The sequence below is a fragment of the Nyctereutes procyonoides genome, unplaced genomic scaffold (assembly GCF_905146905.1).
Source record: "Nyctereutes procyonoides isolate TBG_1078 unplaced genomic scaffold, NYPRO_anot_genome, whole genome shotgun sequence".
NCBI lineage: Eukaryota > Metazoa > Chordata > Mammalia > Carnivora > Canidae > Nyctereutes > Nyctereutes procyonoides.
The window spans coordinates 12917871-12939605 of record NW_026575148.1 but is presented as its reverse complement, the minus strand read 5'-3'; the positions used below and the strand labels follow the sequence as shown (position 1 = coordinate 12939605).

The window sequence follows — 21735 nt, the reverse complement described above, 5'->3', positions numbered from 1 at the left end:
ACAATCCACAAGCTGTCTGTCTTTAGCCCTAACCATGGCGTTGACACCACAGATTTTTTTCTGCATGAGCCAAGACTGGAACACACTGATCTTGACTAATTAACTTAACTAGATTCTGTGTGTTGGTGACTGGATGCGAGGGTTATGATTTGCTTTCAGCAGACACCCCACCGCTGGGCAGGTTCATTTGGCAGCAGTTGCTCTCCCTTCCTCTGATTCCTTTCTGGAAAGAGAATGCTTCTGATTCATGGGTAAAGCCCAGACGCACTAAGTGGTAGAGCTGCTATTAGGATTTGGCCCCTGACTCGCCATCCTAGAATCCTATTAAAAAATCTAATTATTATCATCTTCATATGCAGCCGTGCTCAGAGTGGATGACTCCCTGGCTTTTCCTCTGCCTAAGCAGATGGAGCAGGGGATAGTTCCTGAAGCTGCCAGGTTAAAATGGTTGAGGACACTCTGTAAGCAGGTGCCCCATTCAGTGACCATGAATATCAGCCAATATATATATATTTTTTTTGGTTGCCAAATGTCATCTAGGAATAAGACCAAATAGTAAGTCTTTCAAAGCCAAATTACCTACGCATGCTAAGGAAAGCTAGAAATAACATTTGTTTAGTTTTCACTTTGAGATCAGAAGAAAGAAGACTTTTTTCTTAATGTCGATTACTTCATGATTTTGGTTATGTGACTTTTATGCTGAAAAAAATTTTTGAATCTTCAGATCTAAGCTGACCAGCAACTCACTTCATTAGCTATGAGTATCTATGGTGCTATGAAGTTTGAGCACCTATTTGAATCACCCGGGGGAGGTTTAAAAGTACTAATTTGATGCCTGGGCCCCATCCCAGACCAAATCTCAACCTAGTTTTCTTTTTAAGCTTTCCAGGTGATTCTAATTTCAGTTGGGTTTAGAACCATCTATTTAGAAAATGAAAGATGGGAGGGCCCAATCAGTCTCCTGTTTTTCCACCAGCACTGTAGGATACACCCTTTCCAAAACCAGAACCAATGCTACATATTAACAAAATGCATGTAGCACAAGCCTTAATAACAACATAAGTAATTTCACTCACAGATTTTTTCCACTGGACTGGAGTACCGCAGCATTATTTGGATCTATGACAAGGATAGTGTCTTCTTCAATGGGCCCAAGTCCTCTTTGCTGGTAAACAAACATGCTATCAAAAGAGCTTAGAAAAGAAAAGAAAAGAAAAAGGCATTAGACTGGAAAATAAGTCAATGAGAAATGTCAACGAACTTGAGAAATGCAGACCATTCACTTGATTGGAAATACAGAATCAAGAGCTTAAACTTTGATTTCATGGTTTGTCCTTCACACTTCTGTTTGGTTACGCACACGTACAGCAATATATATGACAGTCTACACGTTATCATGTAAATACCATTAGCCTGTAGAGCTGTGCCACTCCGAGCGGTCAGTGGAGCGACAACACGCAAACTGCCTGGAGATGTAAGGTCTCACACCCACCGAATGTGAAATCCGTACTCTCAAAAGATCCCTAGGGGATTCTTATTCACATGAGAGTTTAAAAAATACTACCAAGAACTCTCAACTATTTTTTTTCAGAGCTCCGCAAAATATTTTAACTCAGTAGCTATTTTCTTCCAAACTACAAAAGAAAGCATAACTTACTCACACTTATCATAAGGAAAGTGTGAATGATGGTCGTGATCAAAAATATGTTTGCCATTGTACAACGTGCAAATACATATTATATAAAGATGTAGGATACAATGCTCAAAATATTTTAAAAATATAAAACACAACTGATTCTTGAAACAAAAATATGCTTAGAATCATAAAACTTCCATAAATTAGCTATTCTATAGGTACAAAATGGACAACTATATAATAAAAACTAAAACAAATATGACAATTTCTGCTTTTTAAACTCTATCTTCCAGGTTATAAAATACTATGAACATACATGTTTATATATTTTTTTAAATTTATATTTCTACATGAATTGCTAAGTAATATATGTCCTTAAATAGATAATGATCACAGATACTGTACTTATTTCCATTCCTGTTTGGGAGATTATTTGCGATAAATGACAAAGATAAAAATCCTGTAATCTAAGCTTATGGAACAGTGAGAGAAATATACAAAACATCAAGAGACTATATTTCAAAAAACAAAGTTGAGTCACATGTATCTGTGCGTCTGTAGAAGAATATACATAAAATATTCATATTTTGCAGATGATCAATGAATATTTCCGTAACAGAATTTCCTTTATAGAATGGGACAAAGCTGTGAAAAAAGCTATTACTATTTTGTAGCTCAACTGCATAAGCAAAATAAGAATCTGAACAATATTAAATATTTATGGAGATATATTTGCAATTTGTAAAGGCAAAAAAGTGATCAAATCTGTCACATACCGATTGATTGGTGGGTTGTGATTTTTATGGAACTTACACAGAGTCCCGGCGGAAGAATAAAAATTTCAAAATAACATTCTCTTGCCATTAAAAATACACATCACACAATTATTTGAACTTCTTGACTGTTACAGCCTTTTGGGAACATCTTTCATGAAAGATAACAATAAGTCCCTAAAGTAGTTCTTATTAATGATGCATTCAATTGAAAACAAAATATTGATTCAGCTTTGTCAACCTAAAACTTAAGTAATACTGTTTACATATGCTATTATGTGTAGTTAAAACCACACAGCAATCCCTAGGGAAAAAAAAATACCAGAGTTTATGAAATAGAAGTAGTATCACTGACAAAGCAGATTTCATAGGCTATTCATGGGATCGTTTTTAAACTGAAATGTGAAATTTTATTAGACCCAGTGTAAGAATATACAAGGTCTTATTAAATCCTAGGAGACTTAGAAAGGACAAATATGACATAACTCTTTAAAACTATGAAAACTGAGTTTATTTTGTATCTGAAACTATTTTAAACACGAATTTCTGTACTAAAAAACCATAACTATTCTAGAAAACAATGGCACTGCATTCAACCATCAATGTTCTCTTTTTGCCAACTTGTCTGTGATACTGGATAACTTGAGTTCTACATATCTAAGACTCATAGTACGCTATAAGGTTCACATTGATGTGTCATAGTCTCCTCTTTCATTATGTTTTAAGGCTTATGCTATATTTCTCATTTTTCAAGAACATTTCAGTACTTTATAATAGCACCATGGCAATCTAAATAATGAGAGGTATGTTTTTAAGGAGTTAAAAACATTTCTCTTTTTTTTGAATTGAAATTTTGAGATAATTGTGGATTCACAAACAGTTCCAAGAAATAACACAGAGAAGTTTCCTCAAAGGTAGCATTTTGCACAACCACAGTACACCACCACGACCAGGATATTGATACGACTAAAAATCCACTGACCATATTTAGCTTTCTTTTTCCCTGTTGTAGTTCCTAAAATTTTCATTTATTCTTGCAGTTTATGTGCTTGGGCATGGAACATATTAGTATATTGTTTCTGTACTTCACCCCCACTTGGGAGTTAGTAATATGGACAGTTGCCAAGTCCTCATAGTTCTTCCCAAGGGCTGTACGCTTGATATACTGATAGCGTTCTGACCCACTACTGATAGCTAATAATAGTGGTGTTGTAGCGTGGCAATAGTACCTACTGTACAGCCTGATAAAACTGGAGCATACCATACTTCAGCATACCTGGCTCCCACATCAGGACACAGCCATTCAATTGACCAGCTGACCTAATCTTTTCCTTTGGGATAGTTGGAGCTTCATGCAACTCAAAGTAGTTTATAAAGTTCTATAATTCAAAGAAAGATACCCCTTGAACAGTTCATAAATGGATGTCAGATTACAGAGCTGGATATACTGTTGCTATGGTATGCTGTTTATTTCGTGTTCTAAAGCAGCTACCCCCACGTTACATGCTGCTGAGAGGTCTTTATTTCAACTACATTTAACTTTTTTACAGAATAGAATAGTACCCTGCAAATTTCACACAGTGCCCGCAGCCCTGCTGATTTTTGTTTGCCTCTCTGAAAAAGCACTCAGCCTAAGAGTCTGAACTGCGGCCTATAGGCTGGAATTCATCGGTTCCTTATTTTAGCAGTTTGAATCTCCCATTAATGATTTTGCACATTAGCAGCTAATCAAACAGTTTAGATAAGGCTGAGAAGAAATGTTTTGCTATATTCACACACAGAAAGAAATGAGAGTAAGGAGAAAATAAACTTTTGTGCCATCAATCAAAATTATGGGAATGCCAAATAAGTAACAGCAACCGAGGAGGGGAGTATAATACAATGTCGTAATTATATATAAAAGAACCATAGGTTTTCTTTTGCTTTTTCTTTATTTTTTAATTTTAATTCCAGGGTAATTACCATGCAGCGCTATATTCATTGCAGGTGTACAATATAGTATTCAACCCTTCTGTACGTTATTCAGTGCTCATCAAGGTAAGTACACTTGTAAGCCCCTTCACCTATTTCACCCATTCCCCCACCACCCACCCTCTCTAATGGTTTGTTAGAATCATAAGTTTTCAAGTGAGGAAATAAATGGAAAGGTTCCCTCAATGTTAGGAAAGCAAAGATATACTATATAAAGGCCAGAGACTTTAACTGCAATATACTTAAATACTATGTTAAGAACACTTAGTTCTGGAAATGTACACATTGCAAAAAATCCCTGTGATGAGGAAAAGAGGTAGACAGCAAAGAAACCAGTATGACTTCAGCACCCAATGGACCCAGCACTGGAGACAAAACAAATAGGGATGAAAAGAACACAGAACTAGGTATTATGGCACTGGGCTTTGCTGGGTCAGTAAAGCCACTGAGGACCAGCTGCTTGACAAAGTGCTTTTTGTTACTCAACAGAATGAGGCACTTATTAAAGCCCTCATTTTTTGGAGTAGGGAGCTGCTGGTAAGGGAGTGCAAACATCTTCATGCACGTCTCAGAACTAGGAGATGGTAACCAAGATTCAAGCCCAGGTCTCCTTGTCTTTAAAAAAATGGTTTTCTCTTCCTAGGATCGATGTCACTAGAATGGGAAATCTCCCTGCCAGTTATCAAATTTAATGTGTGTATGCAGAAGAGATGAAAGAACAGTCACATAATGAAGAACTAGAGAAAGTGAAAAAAGCCTGGAAGAAAATGGCTTGAGTAATAAGAGGCAAATGGCAATGTGAGTGAGAAAGCTAGAATATGGAAACAGTCTTTTTATAGAACTTCTGATAATTTTCTGTCAGGTATGAAGGTACCAAGGTACTGTTCAGTCACTTTGAGTTCTGTTTTCCAGGCTCACTCAATTCTTAAAGTATGAAAGAGTTTGCAGATGTAAAAGCAGAACCTCAAGCAGATAACTGAGATTCCAGAAAACTTTGGTTGCCTAAGTAGACCTGTTATACAATACAAAAAATTCCTGTGAATTGAGGTAAAAATATCAAAGTTAAGAAAAATACTTTATAATTGAGGCATTATTTTAAAGTGGGGCAAATCTTGAGCTGATTTTTCTGAAAGTTACGATGCAGACAGATCTCTGAGACAAGAGATCTCAGCAAGATCCCATAAACCACTGATGAAGGGATGTTTTGTAAGCTGTCTGGGTGGGCAAATGGGGACAGATTCCCAGAAGACCACACCTCCAAGAACAAAACTTGCTAAGTCAATCTTTCAACTACTCAAGTTTTATAAACAACATTTATGAAGATTTCATTTTTTTTAAAGATTTATTTATTTATTCATTCAGAGAGAGCGAAGAGAGAGGCAGAGACACAGGCAGAGGGAGTAGCAGGCTCCATGCAGGAAGCCCGATGTGGGACTCCATCCAGGGTCTCCAGGATCACACCCCAGGCTGCAGGCAGCGCTAAACTGCTGCGCCACCGGGGCTGCCCCATTTATGAAGATTTCAAAGGCATGCTCCTCAAACAAGACCTGATACAAGGCTGAAGGGGACCGCTCATTCTCAGGGTAATTAAGAATAAAATAATATCTGTAAACTGTTAAATCTAATGAGGTGAAATGTGACTGCAATAAAGTCTTAAATTCAATATTTAAAAACACTACGTGAGTTTAAAATTTCCAGCAAAAAACTTGAGCACAATTTTATGCAATATATTGGAAGAATTTAGTGGATTCAACACATGGTAATGAGAGTTGAATAAAAGTGAATACAATCTTTTTACACTCATCGATATCTAAAATACAGAGTAAGGACAGTAATTGCATCGTGGATCAGGTAATACATTACGTACTGTGGCTACTTCTCAACCAAACACTTCAAAGGATGAGCAATTAGCCTTCAGATGATGGTATCATGTCAGCACAAAGATTGGTTGAGGGCCTGAGGATACTTAGGCTGGAGAAGATAAGACTTCCTTCAGATATGTAAGTAACTGCTGCGGATAAATGGGAGTAAGTTCATCCTGCATTAGTGTCACGAAGGTGGAGTTAGAAGACTCAGATTTGAGCCTAACATAGTGTAGAACTTTGTAACACCCAGGTGAGCCCCACAATCGGAAAGTATGTATTGTAATACATGGATTTTCTCAGCACTGAGAGTTCAAGCACTGGATGGCTGTGCAGGAAATGGGAGAGGAGCTCTCTGGTACACAGATGCTTTCTGGGTGCCCGGTGGCTACTCCCTCACGTGGTGCTAATGAAACATGAAACCTCAATGTTTGCATGGTCAACCCAACATTCTGAGCCTCACTCTCAGCCTGTTTGCTTCCAATGATGTCAACCCTATGCTCACATTCCAGGCACAGAATAAAAAACTTTAGGCTAAACCCAAAGAGTGGATATCATTCTTATGCCACAATGACCCATTTGGAGATGGAGGATGTGTTGACCTAAGGCAGACCAAAAAATATGCTAGAAGATTCAATGGAAGGATTTTCTGTTGACCTGTCAGGGACACAAGTCTCCTCTTCCGTAAGACTAGTCTGATAATGTGATTTTGAAGCTGAAAGCAGAGAGAAGGATCAAATCAGGGCCCAGGAAGGAAGCCAAACAGGAGAAAAATGTGTTAAAAAATGGATCTTGGTGATGTCCTTTGGACTACCACACCCTTGAAGTTTTCACTTGTACAAATTACAATTACAATAATAAGTACAATTACTTATACAAAATACATTTCCATTTTTCCTAAGCTAGTTTGTGTTGGGGAGTTCCAAGTGGTACAACTTCCAATATCTTTGGGACCCTTTTGGATGGGTCCAACTCCACGAGAAAAAAAATGATATAAAGGAAACAACTCTTAACACCTAAAAATTAAGAGTAAAACCCATGGTTTACTTAAGTGGGTTTGCGACGTGAGTCCTGCATAGCGGAACCACAACCATAGCTGAGAGAAATAAAAGAAAGGCCAAAAAGCAAGACTTGACAGTAGTCATGATTTTAAGACAGAGACCCAGGAACAGCTGGTACTGAGGCAGGAGCTACCCCACTCCTGCTGGGAGGCATTTAAACTCGAAAGTGCTCTAGCTGTGATGCTGCCCTAACACCAGGACAGACCAGAGGCTCTTAAAAGTTTCATTACGCCCTGCTGCTAATAGGCATTTCTTATTTCAGCGAGAAGCAGCTTCTTACAGAAGCCACATTAAAGCAAGGGACAGACCGGAAAGAGAATGGAAATCAAATAAAGAAAGGGAATGACAATCACCTTTCAGGAGGTTAAATTATTTTTATTATTATTGTTTCAGTTTGGTTGCCATGCTTAATTAGCGTGGTCAAACAGAAAAGTAAGGGGATGATCACGGAAAACAGGCAGCAACAGGGAAAGACAGTACTTAAAAATACAGTTGCTACGATGACAGCAGAGTGCAGGATACTAAGTATTAATTAGGGATTATTAATGCCAAGCGCTACGTGATAGTTAAAGAATGATCTCATACTAAAAACCAGGGGATACAGAGTGCTTAGATTTGATTTAGAGCAAGCTCTGGCCTTCCAGAATTTTGTGAACATGAGATGCATCAGGATGGGAAAAGTTCCAAGGAAGATTAATACAGGATTTCTCACTACTCTCTTCAAACAGTGGTAGCAACAAGAACGCAATTTCCACCCAATTGTTAATGTCCATTGTCTCTTACCAGCACATTATAAATTCTTCAGGCAGGCACTTTTTCTTTTTTATGATCCTTGGATATTTAATGAGGGAGAACAAAAACTATGTATTTTGTCTGTTTTATATAATGGGCCTTATGTACGCAGGATGGCCACGCGTGTCAGTTCAAAGAGCAGAACCCACAAATCCAAATCTATTTTTCTAAAATTTAACAGAGGCATCCACTTCTAATTCTCCTCATAGAATAATAAAGCAGACAGTGGTTAAAAAGCAGAGAAGTGAGTTCTGGAAGAGGAATTTCCCGGCAACCATGGCTTAAAAAGGCTGCTGGAGGCCAACGGGCAATATGAGATGAAAGGAAAGAGAGGTAACAAAATTCTTACATGTGAAAGATGAAGACGAACTGAGAAAGAAGAAACAGAGATGTTAATGAGTTAAATCAGTGCATCTGCTCTGAAGAAGTCTTGCATTTTTAACAAACACCTTTTTGTTGGTGCCATTTATTGGGATAAACACACCAGGGCTTTGGCAAATGAAACCGGAATCTATTTGCCCATGATATTGGTTCTCTAGATGAAAGCCAGATGCCAGGAAAAAGCAGCTCTTTGGCGAGGACTAACATGGAAGTCACAGAAAATGGTCTATCTGTGGCTCTTACTTCCTACCCCAAGGTCATCATCGTCCACCCCGAGCTGGCCTGTCCCGATCTCTTCTCCTATTAGACTGTTGCAGCCTCTGCTGTTGGCTTGGAGGGAGTATCACATGAAAATGGAGAATTGGACTTTATCCAATTCAGCTTTAGCCAGCTGAAACAGTATCAATGGGAGAAAATGACACTGTAATTTTCTCCTCTGGTAAAATGTGGCTAGAAACCCATGCAGAAAATGTAGCAATATTCATTAAAACGAAGAATATGCTACAATGAATAGAAACAGTTTGCTTTTAAAAAGCACTTGTTAAAATACCATTAGATGTTCAATAATGACTAAGAAGATGTAACAAAGATGTATGAATAGGAATATTGAGTTCGATTGCTTTGAACCCTGAAGTGATTTCTTTCGCAGATTCCATTTTCCAGTGTGACAACGGGAAAGGACAATTAAACAATACCAAAGCTAGCAATCTGTTGTGGGATGCTGACTGCATTCCATCTCCACCTGCACAAAGAAAGCTCCATCCGTGTACAGCGGCAGAGCAGGTTTAGCATTAGCAGAAGTTTAATCAGTATCTCTGAAAATGGAAAGAAAAAAAAAACAACAAAACTGAACTCTCTCTGGAGGTCCTCCGTTTTATGAGTGAGACCCTACAAGCCATACGCTTGAAAGGAGAAGATTCGTTGCAATTAATTGGTATTTTGAGATTTACCTTCATATGTAAATTTGTGATACAAACAAATGAACAAATGGATATTCACTATTCGGGAGACTTAACACAACCTGCTAAATTGGGGAGCAAGCTTTTAACAAAATAATCATGTGAATGTACTCAGAATCCCATAAAAGGCAGTATCACACAGTGGGTACAGGGGCCCACCCTGGAGTCAGACAGGAAGGGGCCGAAGCGTGGCCTTGTCACTGGCTAACTCTGAGATGTGGGGCAAGAAACACTTCCCTTCTCTTGATCTCTTCATCTGGAAAATGTGCATGATTGGGACAGCAACAGTGCCGGGCTGCGTGAGGTGGTTTACGTAAACATTTAGAAGAGTGGCAGGCCCACAGAAGACAATAAAGGCTAGATGGACATTCTTCCCAAAAATCCTTCCAAGGAGATAGCAGAAGGTAAAATAAAAGCTCGGAAAGAGACACCCAGAAGGAAAAGCAGGGAAATTAGTCCTTCAGTCTTGGGTGCTCTTAAAAAGAGAAAATTTGAGTAATAAAACGAATCTCTGTGAAAATGTGAAGGCCAAGCTACTCTCTCTCTACACATGTGGTGGTCAAACTGGTTCAAGCATCATCTTCAGAGGGCCAAGTGTCACCACTGCCACGGAGCAGGGTCTGATGGAGAAGGAGAGTCCGATCGTCCTAGAATGCTTCTTGACGTCGCACATACCCAGAAATAACACAGTGCTGTATTGCAGTCAACTGACGACTTTTCTTGGTGGATCGTTTCTCATGATGCATTTTCTCTGATGTCTTGAAATGCCTCAGCAGTGTACTGACTTACCTTTCCTTCTTCCTAGGAATAGTATTCTCCCTAGGAATCTGAAGGTGGCTCCAAGGAGGAGGGAGTAAAATAAGCAGCAGGCAGGATCACAGACCGTTTGTTATTGCCTTCTCTCCCCACAAGCTAGTTGGCGAAACTATTTTCATTTGTTTTTAAATGCACAGGATCTCCTGTCTCTACTTAGCACAGTTAGGCACTCAAAGAGTAAATGTGGTCTGCTCACAAAAACGAAGCTCAAAAAGAACCTGGGTTAGCTCCCTTAGGATTATGCTTAGCTCCACAAAGAGTGATGCATGCTGTATTTATTGTCAGGTCCCACTCCTTGAAGGAAAAAAATATTACTTACTTTCCATCCCAGACATGATCGCCTCTGTGGAAGATCACCAGGTTGTTCTTAGCGTCCAGAGCCACCCCAGAAACCTGGCCTGGCAGCAGGTATACTCCAGGCCAATCCAGTGCTTCTTCGACATGGAAATCTAAAAGAAAAACCCACACATTCGGTGTAAAAAGGAAAGCTAGTATAATAAGCTCATGAAGATTCACCGGGGGTTGGAAGAAACTCATGCAGTTACGTCACTAGATGCGAGGAAAACAAAAACCAAGCCGTGCTCTGCATAGATACACCACATGCACATGCTGGGCAGCTTCCCGAACCAGGAGCCAAAGTTAGTGCCTGCGAACCCGCGTGGGAACTGCATGTCCGCTGGTCCTGTGGATCAAACATGCCTGCACACACAGCTTCCCCTCAGTTGGTTTCTTGTTAACCGACCAACCTGAGACTCCTTTCTTCTCGACAAGATTCTTCTGTGAAATCCCTATTTTGGGGAAATACGGGAGCATGGACGGCCTCCTTTGAATACAAAGCCTTTACAGTAGGTGAATAAAGAGCAACACGGGCAGGACCCTGTGTGCGTGTCTAACGTATGCCAGGCCCTACAATACACCACTGCGGATCATCTCCTGCCCCAGGAACCTGTAAAGGAAACCCACCGTGTTTCTCCGAACGGGAGTGGAATGGGAAGACACTCTTTCCTCGCTTGTACTTCACCGTCGCCTAGCAGAAGGCCAGGGGAACACAAAGTCCGTGGCTGGATGATTTGCAAGCTCCTCTCATTTCTGGCCAGGAGACACCCAGGCTTAGAGACCATCTGGGTGCAGGTGTGCAATCTCCCTCTATAAACGTGCTGGTGAATAAAGAGGCGCGCTCTGAGGGTTAGCTGTACTAACGGAGGATGCAAAGTTTTGAAGATACTGTGAGATCTACTGGAGCAGAGTCAAAAGCTTCAGCAGGGACCCCGAGAGGTAGAAAGGAAGCTCCTGGAGCCCCGTTCCTCCTTCCCATCTTCCGGAGGACGTGGCAACAGGCCGTGGCATCCCCAGAGGCAGGCACTGCAGATGGCAGGGCCTGTGTCTGTTGTCAGCTTCTGAAAGCCGGAGAGGATGCTGCTGCGAGAATAAACACTTAGAAGCAATTTCCTCAACTGTACTTAGGGAAATAGTACCGCTTCCCTCAAAGTCTCTTTACCTTTGCATGTGTAATTTTTTTTTCTTCAATAAAAATTAATGAGACAGCACACCCGAATGCCTGGATCAGTTCTGGCTACCACTTTTGCTAGAAGCATCCTCAACAAGCATTCCCTAAGTGTACGGTCTACGTTAAGGCATTATGCTCGACTCTGGGAACTCAAGGAAATAAAATGATGGTTTTTGACCTTGGAGGACGTGTAGAATAAAATGAGAAAAAAACAACAAAACAAAACAAACCAGAAACCAAATACTTAGGACACAGTGGCGTGCTGGAAGACAGGAAAGGGTCTGTAACCCTCGCTGGGGCTTGGGTGGGAGAGGGTAGGGTCAAGGCCAGACCTGGGAGGTCCCCTGTTTGCACTCACGGGGGGTCAGGGCTCACCGGGTACAGAAGCGGGTAGAGAATATTTTGGTCAGAAAGGTCCAAAGTGGGGACATTTATGACTGCAGGAAAAGTTTCAAGACCTTTAGGAAATCTGCAGTCACCCGTGTATGGCCAGGCGGGGCTCAGGGGGCAGCAGGCAGGAGATCTAGTTTAGACTGGAAAATGTACCTTATACCACGGAAGGAGTATGGCTCTAACAACGAATGACTGTGAGTCTGAGCTGTGGGGTCTTGATCTCTACAAGGATTCAACTTGAGGCCCGCTGCAAGTACATTATTAGTAGCAGGAGAGCACAGAGTTTGAGAATAATTTACGTTTGAAATACATGAGAGCCCACGAGAATGTCATTCTCACTCACGTGTTTTGAGACGCCTTCTTGAGTGGAAGAGAAGGGCGACAGGGTTACAGCGGGCACGCTTACACTTGCAAGCAGTTCTGGGCACAAGCAGTGGACGTGAATGGGGCTGCCCAGATGAATAGCACTCATCATCTATCACGCTTGTCATAAAGGGAAAAAAAAAGGATGCAAACTGCTGCTACCGGCGGCCAGGAGCCACAGAAGGTTCTTAAGCACGGGCGACAAGGATTAAAACTGTGTTTTCGAAAGAGAACTCTGGAAATAGTGGTACGAGCATGCCAACCAGAGAAGTCTAGAGAGGTCAACCAGTAGCTAAGTCACTGTCCAAAGAAAAGGTCTGAAATTATTTTAAAGTTGCTTGAATCTCAGGTGTCAGGTCGCTCATTCACGCCTGTTACAGCTCGCCCACCTGGTGGTCAGGTTCCTGGCAGCAGTCATCAGAGCCTGGAGAGTCTGGATGGGCTTCAAGGGAACCTCGAACCTCATGACAACAGAGACACTTAATGGCTTTCATCTGATTCTCAGAGCCCAGCACCACTGCCACCAGATGGAATTTCTTAAGGGCCAGGATCGTGTCATATTTACTATTTTCACCTAGTGTTGCACAGGGCCTGGGGCCCCTGTAGCGGCCTAATCTATGCACTCACCGGTCTCTAGTTAAGTTGTCAACTAGCACTCAAACACCCTTATGATCTTGTCATTCACTCGCACTACCTCTTTTTACCCTCACCACTGTGCTGAAGACACTGATAAGAGGCTCAATAAAAAATGGTAATTGGTTAATTATTTTCATTAAAGAAAATAAACAGGGGGGCCTGGTGGCTCAGTCACTTAGGCTGCGGCTCAGGTCATGATCCCAGTGTCCTGGGGTTGAGCCCTGCATCGGGCTCCCTGCTCAGCAAGAAGCCTGCTTCTCCTTCTTCTCCCTACTCGTGCTCTCTCATACTCTCTCTCAAATAAATAAATAAAATCCTTAAAAAAAAAAAAAAAAGAAAAGAAACAAATATCATGTTTCTTAGAACATTTCTATTCAGTGGTTGACCAGCAGGCACTGGATGCTAGGGGCTGATGACAGTTCAGAGATACTAATTCTGATTTAAAAAAAAATATATGCAGTGTTCAAAACTACAGTGGGGACAAATGTGAGTTTCATAAAATATTGGAAATACTGTGTAAGAAACTTTAATCTGGCTAGGAATGATCCCAGACCTTAGACTGGGAAGCACTCAGAAGTCTGCAAAAAGCACTGAGTGGATGCATTGGGAACAGTCTATCTTATTACATATGAGAATCCCTTTAGGTTGGAACTTTTCAAGAAGGAAAAAGCAGTGTAAATATCTGGAACATACTTATTAAAACGTATACTTTTGGTGAATTTTCAAAACAGTAAAGGTAATAGGTAAGGAAATATATAAAAAGCCTAACGCTGTGAGCAACCTGGTTCTTCTAGCACTGAGTCGATGCAAAAGACTCCGTGCATGGCAAAATTTTTGGAGAGACTCTATTTATATGTTATTTAGATAATACATATTATTTTAACTGTGATTTTAAAATACTGCTGCACAATTATGAAGATTACCTGCCCAAGACCCCAAACTCCTCAGGGTCTAGGTCTCTGTGTTAACTAGAGATTCTACAAGAGTTAAAGGAAAACTGAGTTCACGTTCTCTTCTGGGAACATTAACTTGGTTAATTGGTGTTTTTGCTTCCAGCGTCACCATCTTTTTCGTCATTAGGGTTTTAAAGGCTGTGCCTGTTAAGACTGAGTGATTGAGAATCAGGGTAGTCACTGAGGGCCGGTGGTACGTGTATATGGAATTAATACCGAGGTACTTCCATGCCCGGCCTGTCGTTACAGGAGAATCACAGAGTGCCAGTGACGTGCTGGCTCATCCTGGCTCATTTCACAGGAAAGGAACTGGAGGCTTGGGCCAGACTTCAACCATCAATATCGAGGATGACTATTTTATAATCCCCAATTAAGAAATATTTCAAATCCTTATTAGAGAAATTACACGATAAACTGTATTTGGGTTCTCACTTAAACTTAACATTTTCAATCATGGCAGAGTTAAAAATTAGAGTTCAGACCTCTCTTAGCCTTCTTCATTTATGAAGTGATTCAGGATATGACTAATGTTGTAGAGCCTTACGGTTTTAATTTGAAAATTAATACAAATTTCTTAGACCTTGGGCGAATCATTCCCACATCTAAGTGTCAATTGCTCTAAATTCAGATGTCAAATAACTGGATTATTTCAGAAGAATTCTTACATGCATTATATAAAGGTAAGTGTGCAGTCATATTCTGCTGTATATTTAGGGAAAAAGTTACTACTTTCAGAAAAAAATTCAACATTACTATTAAAATGGTATCAATAAATCACTAAGAATTAATGAATTACACCTCTCTATGAGGGAGATTAATGTTAGTGATCAATGCTGCCTTCATATGAAATTATTAAAAGGCACTTAAAAGGGCATTCATTGATCTGTGTTACAGAAGAACTAACAGAATTAAATAAAGCTGAGAAAAAAAAATGTAATTTCCAACCCAGAGCCGTGACTTCACTTCAGTGGAACGGGGGCTCTTCACACTTAATCTTAAGTAAAAGACCCTTGATGAAATCACTAGACAGCTTCAACAGAAACAGGGAAATTCTCTTCTAGTGAGAAAAGACGCCTTATTTTGGTCAGGGATTGCTATTCACCAGAAGTGCCAGCAGTAACTATAATTAACTGAAACTACAGGAGAAATATTTATACTCAAGTCAGAAAGAAAACAAGAATTAAATTATAATGTTTCATTGAATGGAGATGAAGTGAGGGAGAGAAGTGAGACATCACAAGGGCTCAACAGCACTAGCAAGAATTTCTTTTTAAGATTTAACTGCAAACGAGATCGTCCACTTGATCAAAATGTTTGGATATTGACTGAGAAAGTACGATCAAAAGTAATCTACACCTGGAGTTACTACAATGAGATGAGACATGATGATGGGACAATTGGACCAAAACCAATCATCAGGCTTCCCTCTGGCCTGCCTCCCTCCCTCCCTCCCTCCCTCCCTTCCTATCTACTTATTTATCTACTATTTTATGTCATGGTGAGAGGCAAAATAACGAAGTGATTAAAAACCCAGATTTGGAGCAAGTCTGACTGGCTTTGAATCCTGGTTCCTTGAGTTATGGCACTTGAGGCATGTGACTTAACCTTTCTACACTTCAGTGTCTTCCCCGATAAATGGGTTTATAAATAGGGTTTTTATGGGAATTAAATAAGTTAATGCACCTCAAACACCTAGCCTGGCTCACAGTGAGGGCTATGTCTCTGTTTTTATGATTCTCCTTCCCTCCAGAGAGAAAATCCAGCCAACTGAATGCTTTATTTTACCTGGGAAATCCTACAAGATGTGAACCTAGAGGTAAGCACATGACTGAAATACGTTAGAAGTGTGGACTCTGCGTGAGTTGTCCATAGAATTTAAGTAAAATCCAAATATTTGTAAGAATATTGAGAGAGCCTATGAGTTCTTTTAACTGATAAAGAAGCGTCACACAAATGCAGATATTATTTTTGGATGCCCAGAGGTATGCAATTGCATCCTGAATCAGGCTTCCTGATAGCAAACAGTAGTCCAATCGTATCTGCCACTGAGAATAGCAATCCATAGTTTTATTTTTTTATTTTTATTTTTATTTTTATTTTTTTCAATCTGTAGTTTTAAATTGATTTCTCAATGAGTCTGGTTTCCAGAAGAATTGAGACTAAGATTTTATACCTATCCCACGAATATTGTTTCACGCAGATACCAAACTAATGGTAGAACCCAAATGACGTTAAGTGTAAAAAGGAGTGTATCCGCTTCTCAGTCTACCTAGCTGAAGATTTTCACACGGCCCATCATACATCACAGGCAAACATCAAGGCAGATGGATGTAAGTGATCGGGAGATTTGAAGAGCCACAAACTCCCATTGTGATGGAACACCACACCAAGTCATTTTCTGATTTTATCAAATTGGGAGCGCCAAATTTTACAGCTTTCCTACACATTCCAAGAAAATTCTCTCATGGATGCTGCTTAAGTTAATATTTAGTTCTATTACTTCGGTGTTTAAAATTTTGAAATCTTAATACAGCATGACATTAATGGTGGCAATTAGAATCATAATTATTGTTAATGTACTACAACATTTATTAAGTATTTTCTGTGCGCCCGAAACTGTTCAAAAAACTTTCCACGGATTATCGGATACATGGAAATATTATTCGACCCTCATTTTCAACCCTATGAGAAATTACTGTTATGATCTTTATTTTTATAGATGAGAAAACTAAAGCCCAGAGAATTTCTTTTGTAAACCTTCCCAGGGATCGCATAGTTATGGGTGTAGCTAGGATTCAAAGCCAGGAAGCTGGTCTCCAGGGCCTGAAGCGTTCCACATCATATTACCTCCATGGAATGGTTTTCAAATTTTATTTCGGCCAAATGCAGAATCAATCGTTCTGGGGCAAGCTGTATTGCGTGCATGCAGCGCATGCACATGTGTGTGTTGTGTGTGTGCATGTGTGGGGCATGGAGACCGCAACCACTGCTTCCCCTTTGAGGCATGCCCTTTCCAGCAATAGTTGGAAACCTCTTGACTAGTCTAGCTGCACCTCTCCAGGACATTTCTGTGCTTCTAGTGCTGTTTCAGGACTACTGGGAGAAGAGTTTTCAGAACAGACCCGCCAAAGGTCACGAAGGTCGGTGCTATTTGCGGATCTTTGCACTTTTACAGACACACTAAAAACACACTACTTAACCATCTTGTTCTTGGGAATGCTAAAGACTTCACAGCAAAGTTGGAAGACGTCATTCACGCAGCTTGTGTCCACTGATCCTCAACCCACTATGTGGTGGGAACTCAATTTTAAAGGGGCAGTTGCCTGGTTGTGGGACCACGTGGAATTCAGACCCATCTAGAAGTGCACAAAATGGTACAGCTTTTGAAACCCTCAGGCAGTCCTGGGCCTACCCCACACAGTCACATCCAGATTTTTGAGCTGATCAGTATGTCACCCTTGACCCCTCAACTCGGCTGATTGGGACCCATTACTGTGTGACAGTTCCAAAATTGCCCAGTCAATGGGATCTAAAGGGCTGCAGCATAAAATGCCTCTGTACCGGGTTGTGCTAGTGCTATCAACCATGGACATCAGAACACGGTCCCAAGGAGAAGTTTCCAGCTTCTAAGCAGTGATGGTCCAGAGCTCCAGGGAGGTATATCCTAACTGGGCAAGCCAGTTAGCCCAGTATTTCGTGCACGACCGTAACGAAGTGTAAAGAACTAGAAGGTGCACTTTCTACTTTTAAGTTCAGTCATAGTGTCCAAGTTTTAAATTCAGACTCTGTGACCTCACGGAAATGGGTTAACTTCTCTAGGCTTCCATTTCTTCGTTTGAAAATTAAAATAGGTCTCAAAGAGACATGAAATGAGTATGAGCTATGATATTAAGCAGCATGACAGCCTTACATTTTTGTTTTAGTAATAATCTCAGATGAAAAGCCACCTTCTTCTTTGAAGCTAATGTAATTCCTTACAGCACATTAGGCATTTAGGGAGACAGTTCGTTCCTCCGGACCATGAGGGTCCCATTTTCAGTTTTGTCTGAAGTATAAAGAAAGGGAATGAGAAAAACAGTGGAAGGTTATCCGTCCAATTTATTCCCCTTATTCATCCCCTGGGAAATATACATGAATTAGCCTACTGTTTTACTGGGGTATTGTATCCTACTAACTCCCTACTTTCTTTTTTTGCTGATGGAAGCTTCCTGAGGACAGGTCTTTCTCTGGCTTACACAAAGAAATGAAACATTTCCAGTTAAGGTTAGCTATTACATTGTGTCATGATGAACAATGAAAGTTGAAAAAAAAAAAAAAAAGGAAAGGCTTTCAGAAACAGCTTACCTAAAAATGAGTCTCGCGAGTCTGCATTTAATGTTTAAAAAGGTCTTGAATCAGAGTAGTGAAGAAACACTAAAATAAATCATCTCAGAAAGGAAATACATGCACATTTCCTTTCTATAATTAGGATTTGTGCTGTATGTTTCTATGACTCATTGTTTTATTTCATTCAGTGACCTTTACCCACATATTTAAAATGAAAGGAAATTTCCTGACCAAGATCCTGCGGAAACATTTTCTCCCTGGACACTGCCATTCTGACCACCACGGAAGGTGTACGATCCGGCAAGAAAATGCACTTGGGGTATTTGAAATATTTCTTTCATTAAAAAGCTAAATAAGTTTTAGGAACACAGTGCCTTAAGTTAAACTATGATTTTTACACGGGCACTTACGATACCCATAAATAACCACTACATCATTTCAAATTCAGGAGTAACAAAGAGAAGTCACGGAATAAAGCATGGTGCAGCGCCAACATTTCACACTTGAATAGAGCTGTGTCCTCACCAGGGAGGCCCTTGTGCCTCGTATATGTTCATTCTGTGTGGGTTCCCACTGACGGTCCTGAATGCAGAGGTTCAGAAAGACACTTGAGCCTATCTATGAAGTGGACAGGGCCACGATGACCTGCAGATTTTCTAGGCACCACACTCGGCAATGTCAATTCGGTTGTTCTTTGGTGGGATTCAGGAGTCACGATTTTTCCTAAGCCCCACCTTAGGTGATTCTGATGCACTGCAGTCCAGGGGACCCCTCTTGAGAAACACAGTTTCATCTGATAACATCAGGAGTTAGAGCAGGGCTGATCCTATTTAAATATCAAGATGTAAAAATCCAGGTCCCAGTTAACATCCCATGGAAACTACTAGATCAGTTCTAATGGACGGTGCTTGAAACTTCTGTGTGAGCCAAAAAAAAGGCACCTCATGCTAATTTTTTTTCAATTATAAATAAAAATCAGCTGGGTGTTGAATAATTTATGGCTTCCTGCAAAGCTGTATTTTGAAAACACCAAGCTGGCAGCCTGCGCCATTCCAGCCCACGCGTGGACAGCTGCCATGCACCCATATCCGTTACTTTTTTGGAGATTATCTCCACATGCTGTATCATCTGGCTTTCCACATTAGCAAGGAACATGAAACACAATCGATGGGACAGAGGGCACAGCACAATTAAAGACAAAGATGAGGCATCCATAGCTTGCTGGTACAGAAACCTGAAGGGAATAAGTATTGTCCTCTAAATATGGAAGCCAATCCTGGTTAGAAATAAAGATAAATCTCAAGAGTTTCTGACTTGCTGGAGGTCCCCCCAGAAATAACTACTCAATTTTCCAATTAAGAGTGTAATTGATGATGGAACTTCAGTCACAAAAATGGCTATTATTATTATTATTATTTTTTTTTTTTTTTTACAAGTCAACTGGAAGGGAATGTTGGAAGGATAAGATTCCTTTCATGGGAATTTAACTCCCTTAAAAAAGAAGGTTGCATAAAGGCATCTCATACACTGAGACTGTACGTATCGGGTGTTGAACTTCCCATTTCTTTCCACAGAGCAGAACAGAGAACACCGATTTGGTAAGAATTTGCTGCCCTGAGTTTCATGTGCCGTCCCCTCCCCAACATGATCTAGATCTTCTTGGCCCCGGTAATTCCGGCTCATCGACTGAACAGAAACTGAATTTATGTAGCCTCGGACCAAGACAGAAAGAAAAGCTCAAACCAAAGTGCTATCTCATAACCCAGGTCTGAGTAATGTGGTTTTTCATTTTTGGTTGTTTTTTTTTTTCTGCTAAGTTCTTTTGATGGTTATTTTTTCACCCATTCATTTTTATTCCCTTCAGATTCTGCTAATGTGGATTGCAGCGTTTTATAGTTTGTTCTTTAAAAGAAGCCCTACACGCACCTCCTGAGCGGTCTGGTTCCCAGGTGCCTTCAGCAGGCAGGGGTTGTTGTAATGACAGAACTCTGCTCTCTGCTGGCCTCAGAGTAGACTCTAGCCTGTGGAATTTGTGAATTCTGTCTCGGACAAGAACGGCATTGCCCCTGTCCTCACGCTCTGCACTCCCTCTGGCATCAGGAGGACCAACATCCTTCTTCTGGACTACATTTGCAATCTCAGCTACCAGGTCTGACTCTGACTCTGCCTTTTCTGTAGGATTATACTTATGCACATGAACCACATCTTCCCTCTCTCCTAGCAGCTTGGAAAGCAGTGAATAGAAATCACCTGTGGAAAAAAGAGAAGAGATAAGGGGTGGAGGGTTGATAAGATTGCAAACCTTACAACATTTTGTGCCTTACTAATACCATCTCCTGGTTCGTCGTCGTGAGTGGGAGGGAAGGTTGCTCTCCGATGTTCAAGCGTGAGGGGAAAAAAAGAGGATTTCCCAGAACAAGGAAAAAAAGGACAGGCTTCATATTTCATTTCATAAACCACCTATTTCTTTATCTCAGGAGCCAACAACACGAGATAACCTCTATTTGCATATTAGTGGACACAAGACGATGCACATGTGATTGCGCGGCATGTTTCAATAAATGGTTTTCACAGTAGAGCTGGATTGATTTGGAAGTTAGATTTCTAAAAATATTATTAACAGCTACATCAGAAAAACAGCCATCGGGATCCCTGGGTGGCGCAGCGGTTTGGCGCCTGCCTTTGGCCCAGGGCGCGATCCTGGAGACCCAGGATCGAATCCCACATCGGGCTCCCGGTGCATGGAGCCTGCTTCTCCCTCTGCCTGTGTCTCTGCCTTTCTCTCTCTCACTGTGTGCCTATCATAAATAAATAAAAATTAAAAAAAAAGAAATTATATTGAAAAACAGCCATCTTCGAGGAAAACGCTTTGGAGTTGTCTCTAGAAGCCTATTAGAATATAATGTACGAGAAATTAAACATAGATTTTTCAGCATATGCATAAAACACAAGATACCTAACAGGTAGGCGCATCTTGGCAAGTGGAAAACCAAAGTTTTATTATTATTATTATTAATTATTATTATTATTTTGTCAGCAGTGCTACTGTAAAGTAGCTCCAGCTGTTCATTTTAAACAAGAAATGAACAAATTCCAGGAAAAGAATTTTGCGAGAAAAGAATAATTTAAATCACTTGCAAACAAAAGAGAAGATTTTAATAAACGATCATTGGAATGATGCATCACTAAGATACATTTCATGTCTTTCTATTTTTTTTTTTACTAAAAAGGAAACTTGGATTTGATAATCTAATTCCATGAAAGCAAATTATTTATAAAGCATTATGACTTCCATAGAACTATGGA

General features: G+C 40.4%; 1 protein-coding gene across 15 annotated transcripts in view; it reads right to left on the bottom strand.

The window, feature by feature from the left end:
- The window catches only part of PAM (peptidylglycine alpha-amidating monooxygenase), a 273946-nt gene that overhangs the window by 21930 nt on the left and 230281 nt on the right, over positions 1 to 21735 (bottom strand). For 9 of the 15 annotated variants that reach the window (XM_055312764.1, XM_055312766.1, XM_055312762.1 and 6 more), the window contains 3 exons: positions 20356 to 20679; positions 10571 to 10700; positions 1077 to 1193 (listed from right to left, as the gene is read on the bottom strand). In XM_055312764.1, coding sequence (XP_055168739.1) covers positions 1077 to 1193; positions 10571 to 10700; positions 20356 to 20679 — 571 coding nt within the window. The remainder of the gene's footprint in view (positions 1 to 1076; positions 1194 to 10570; positions 10701 to 20355; positions 20680 to 21735) is intronic. The other 6 variants (XM_055312772.1, XM_055312773.1, XM_055312775.1 and 3 more) reach the window with 1 other exon arrangement.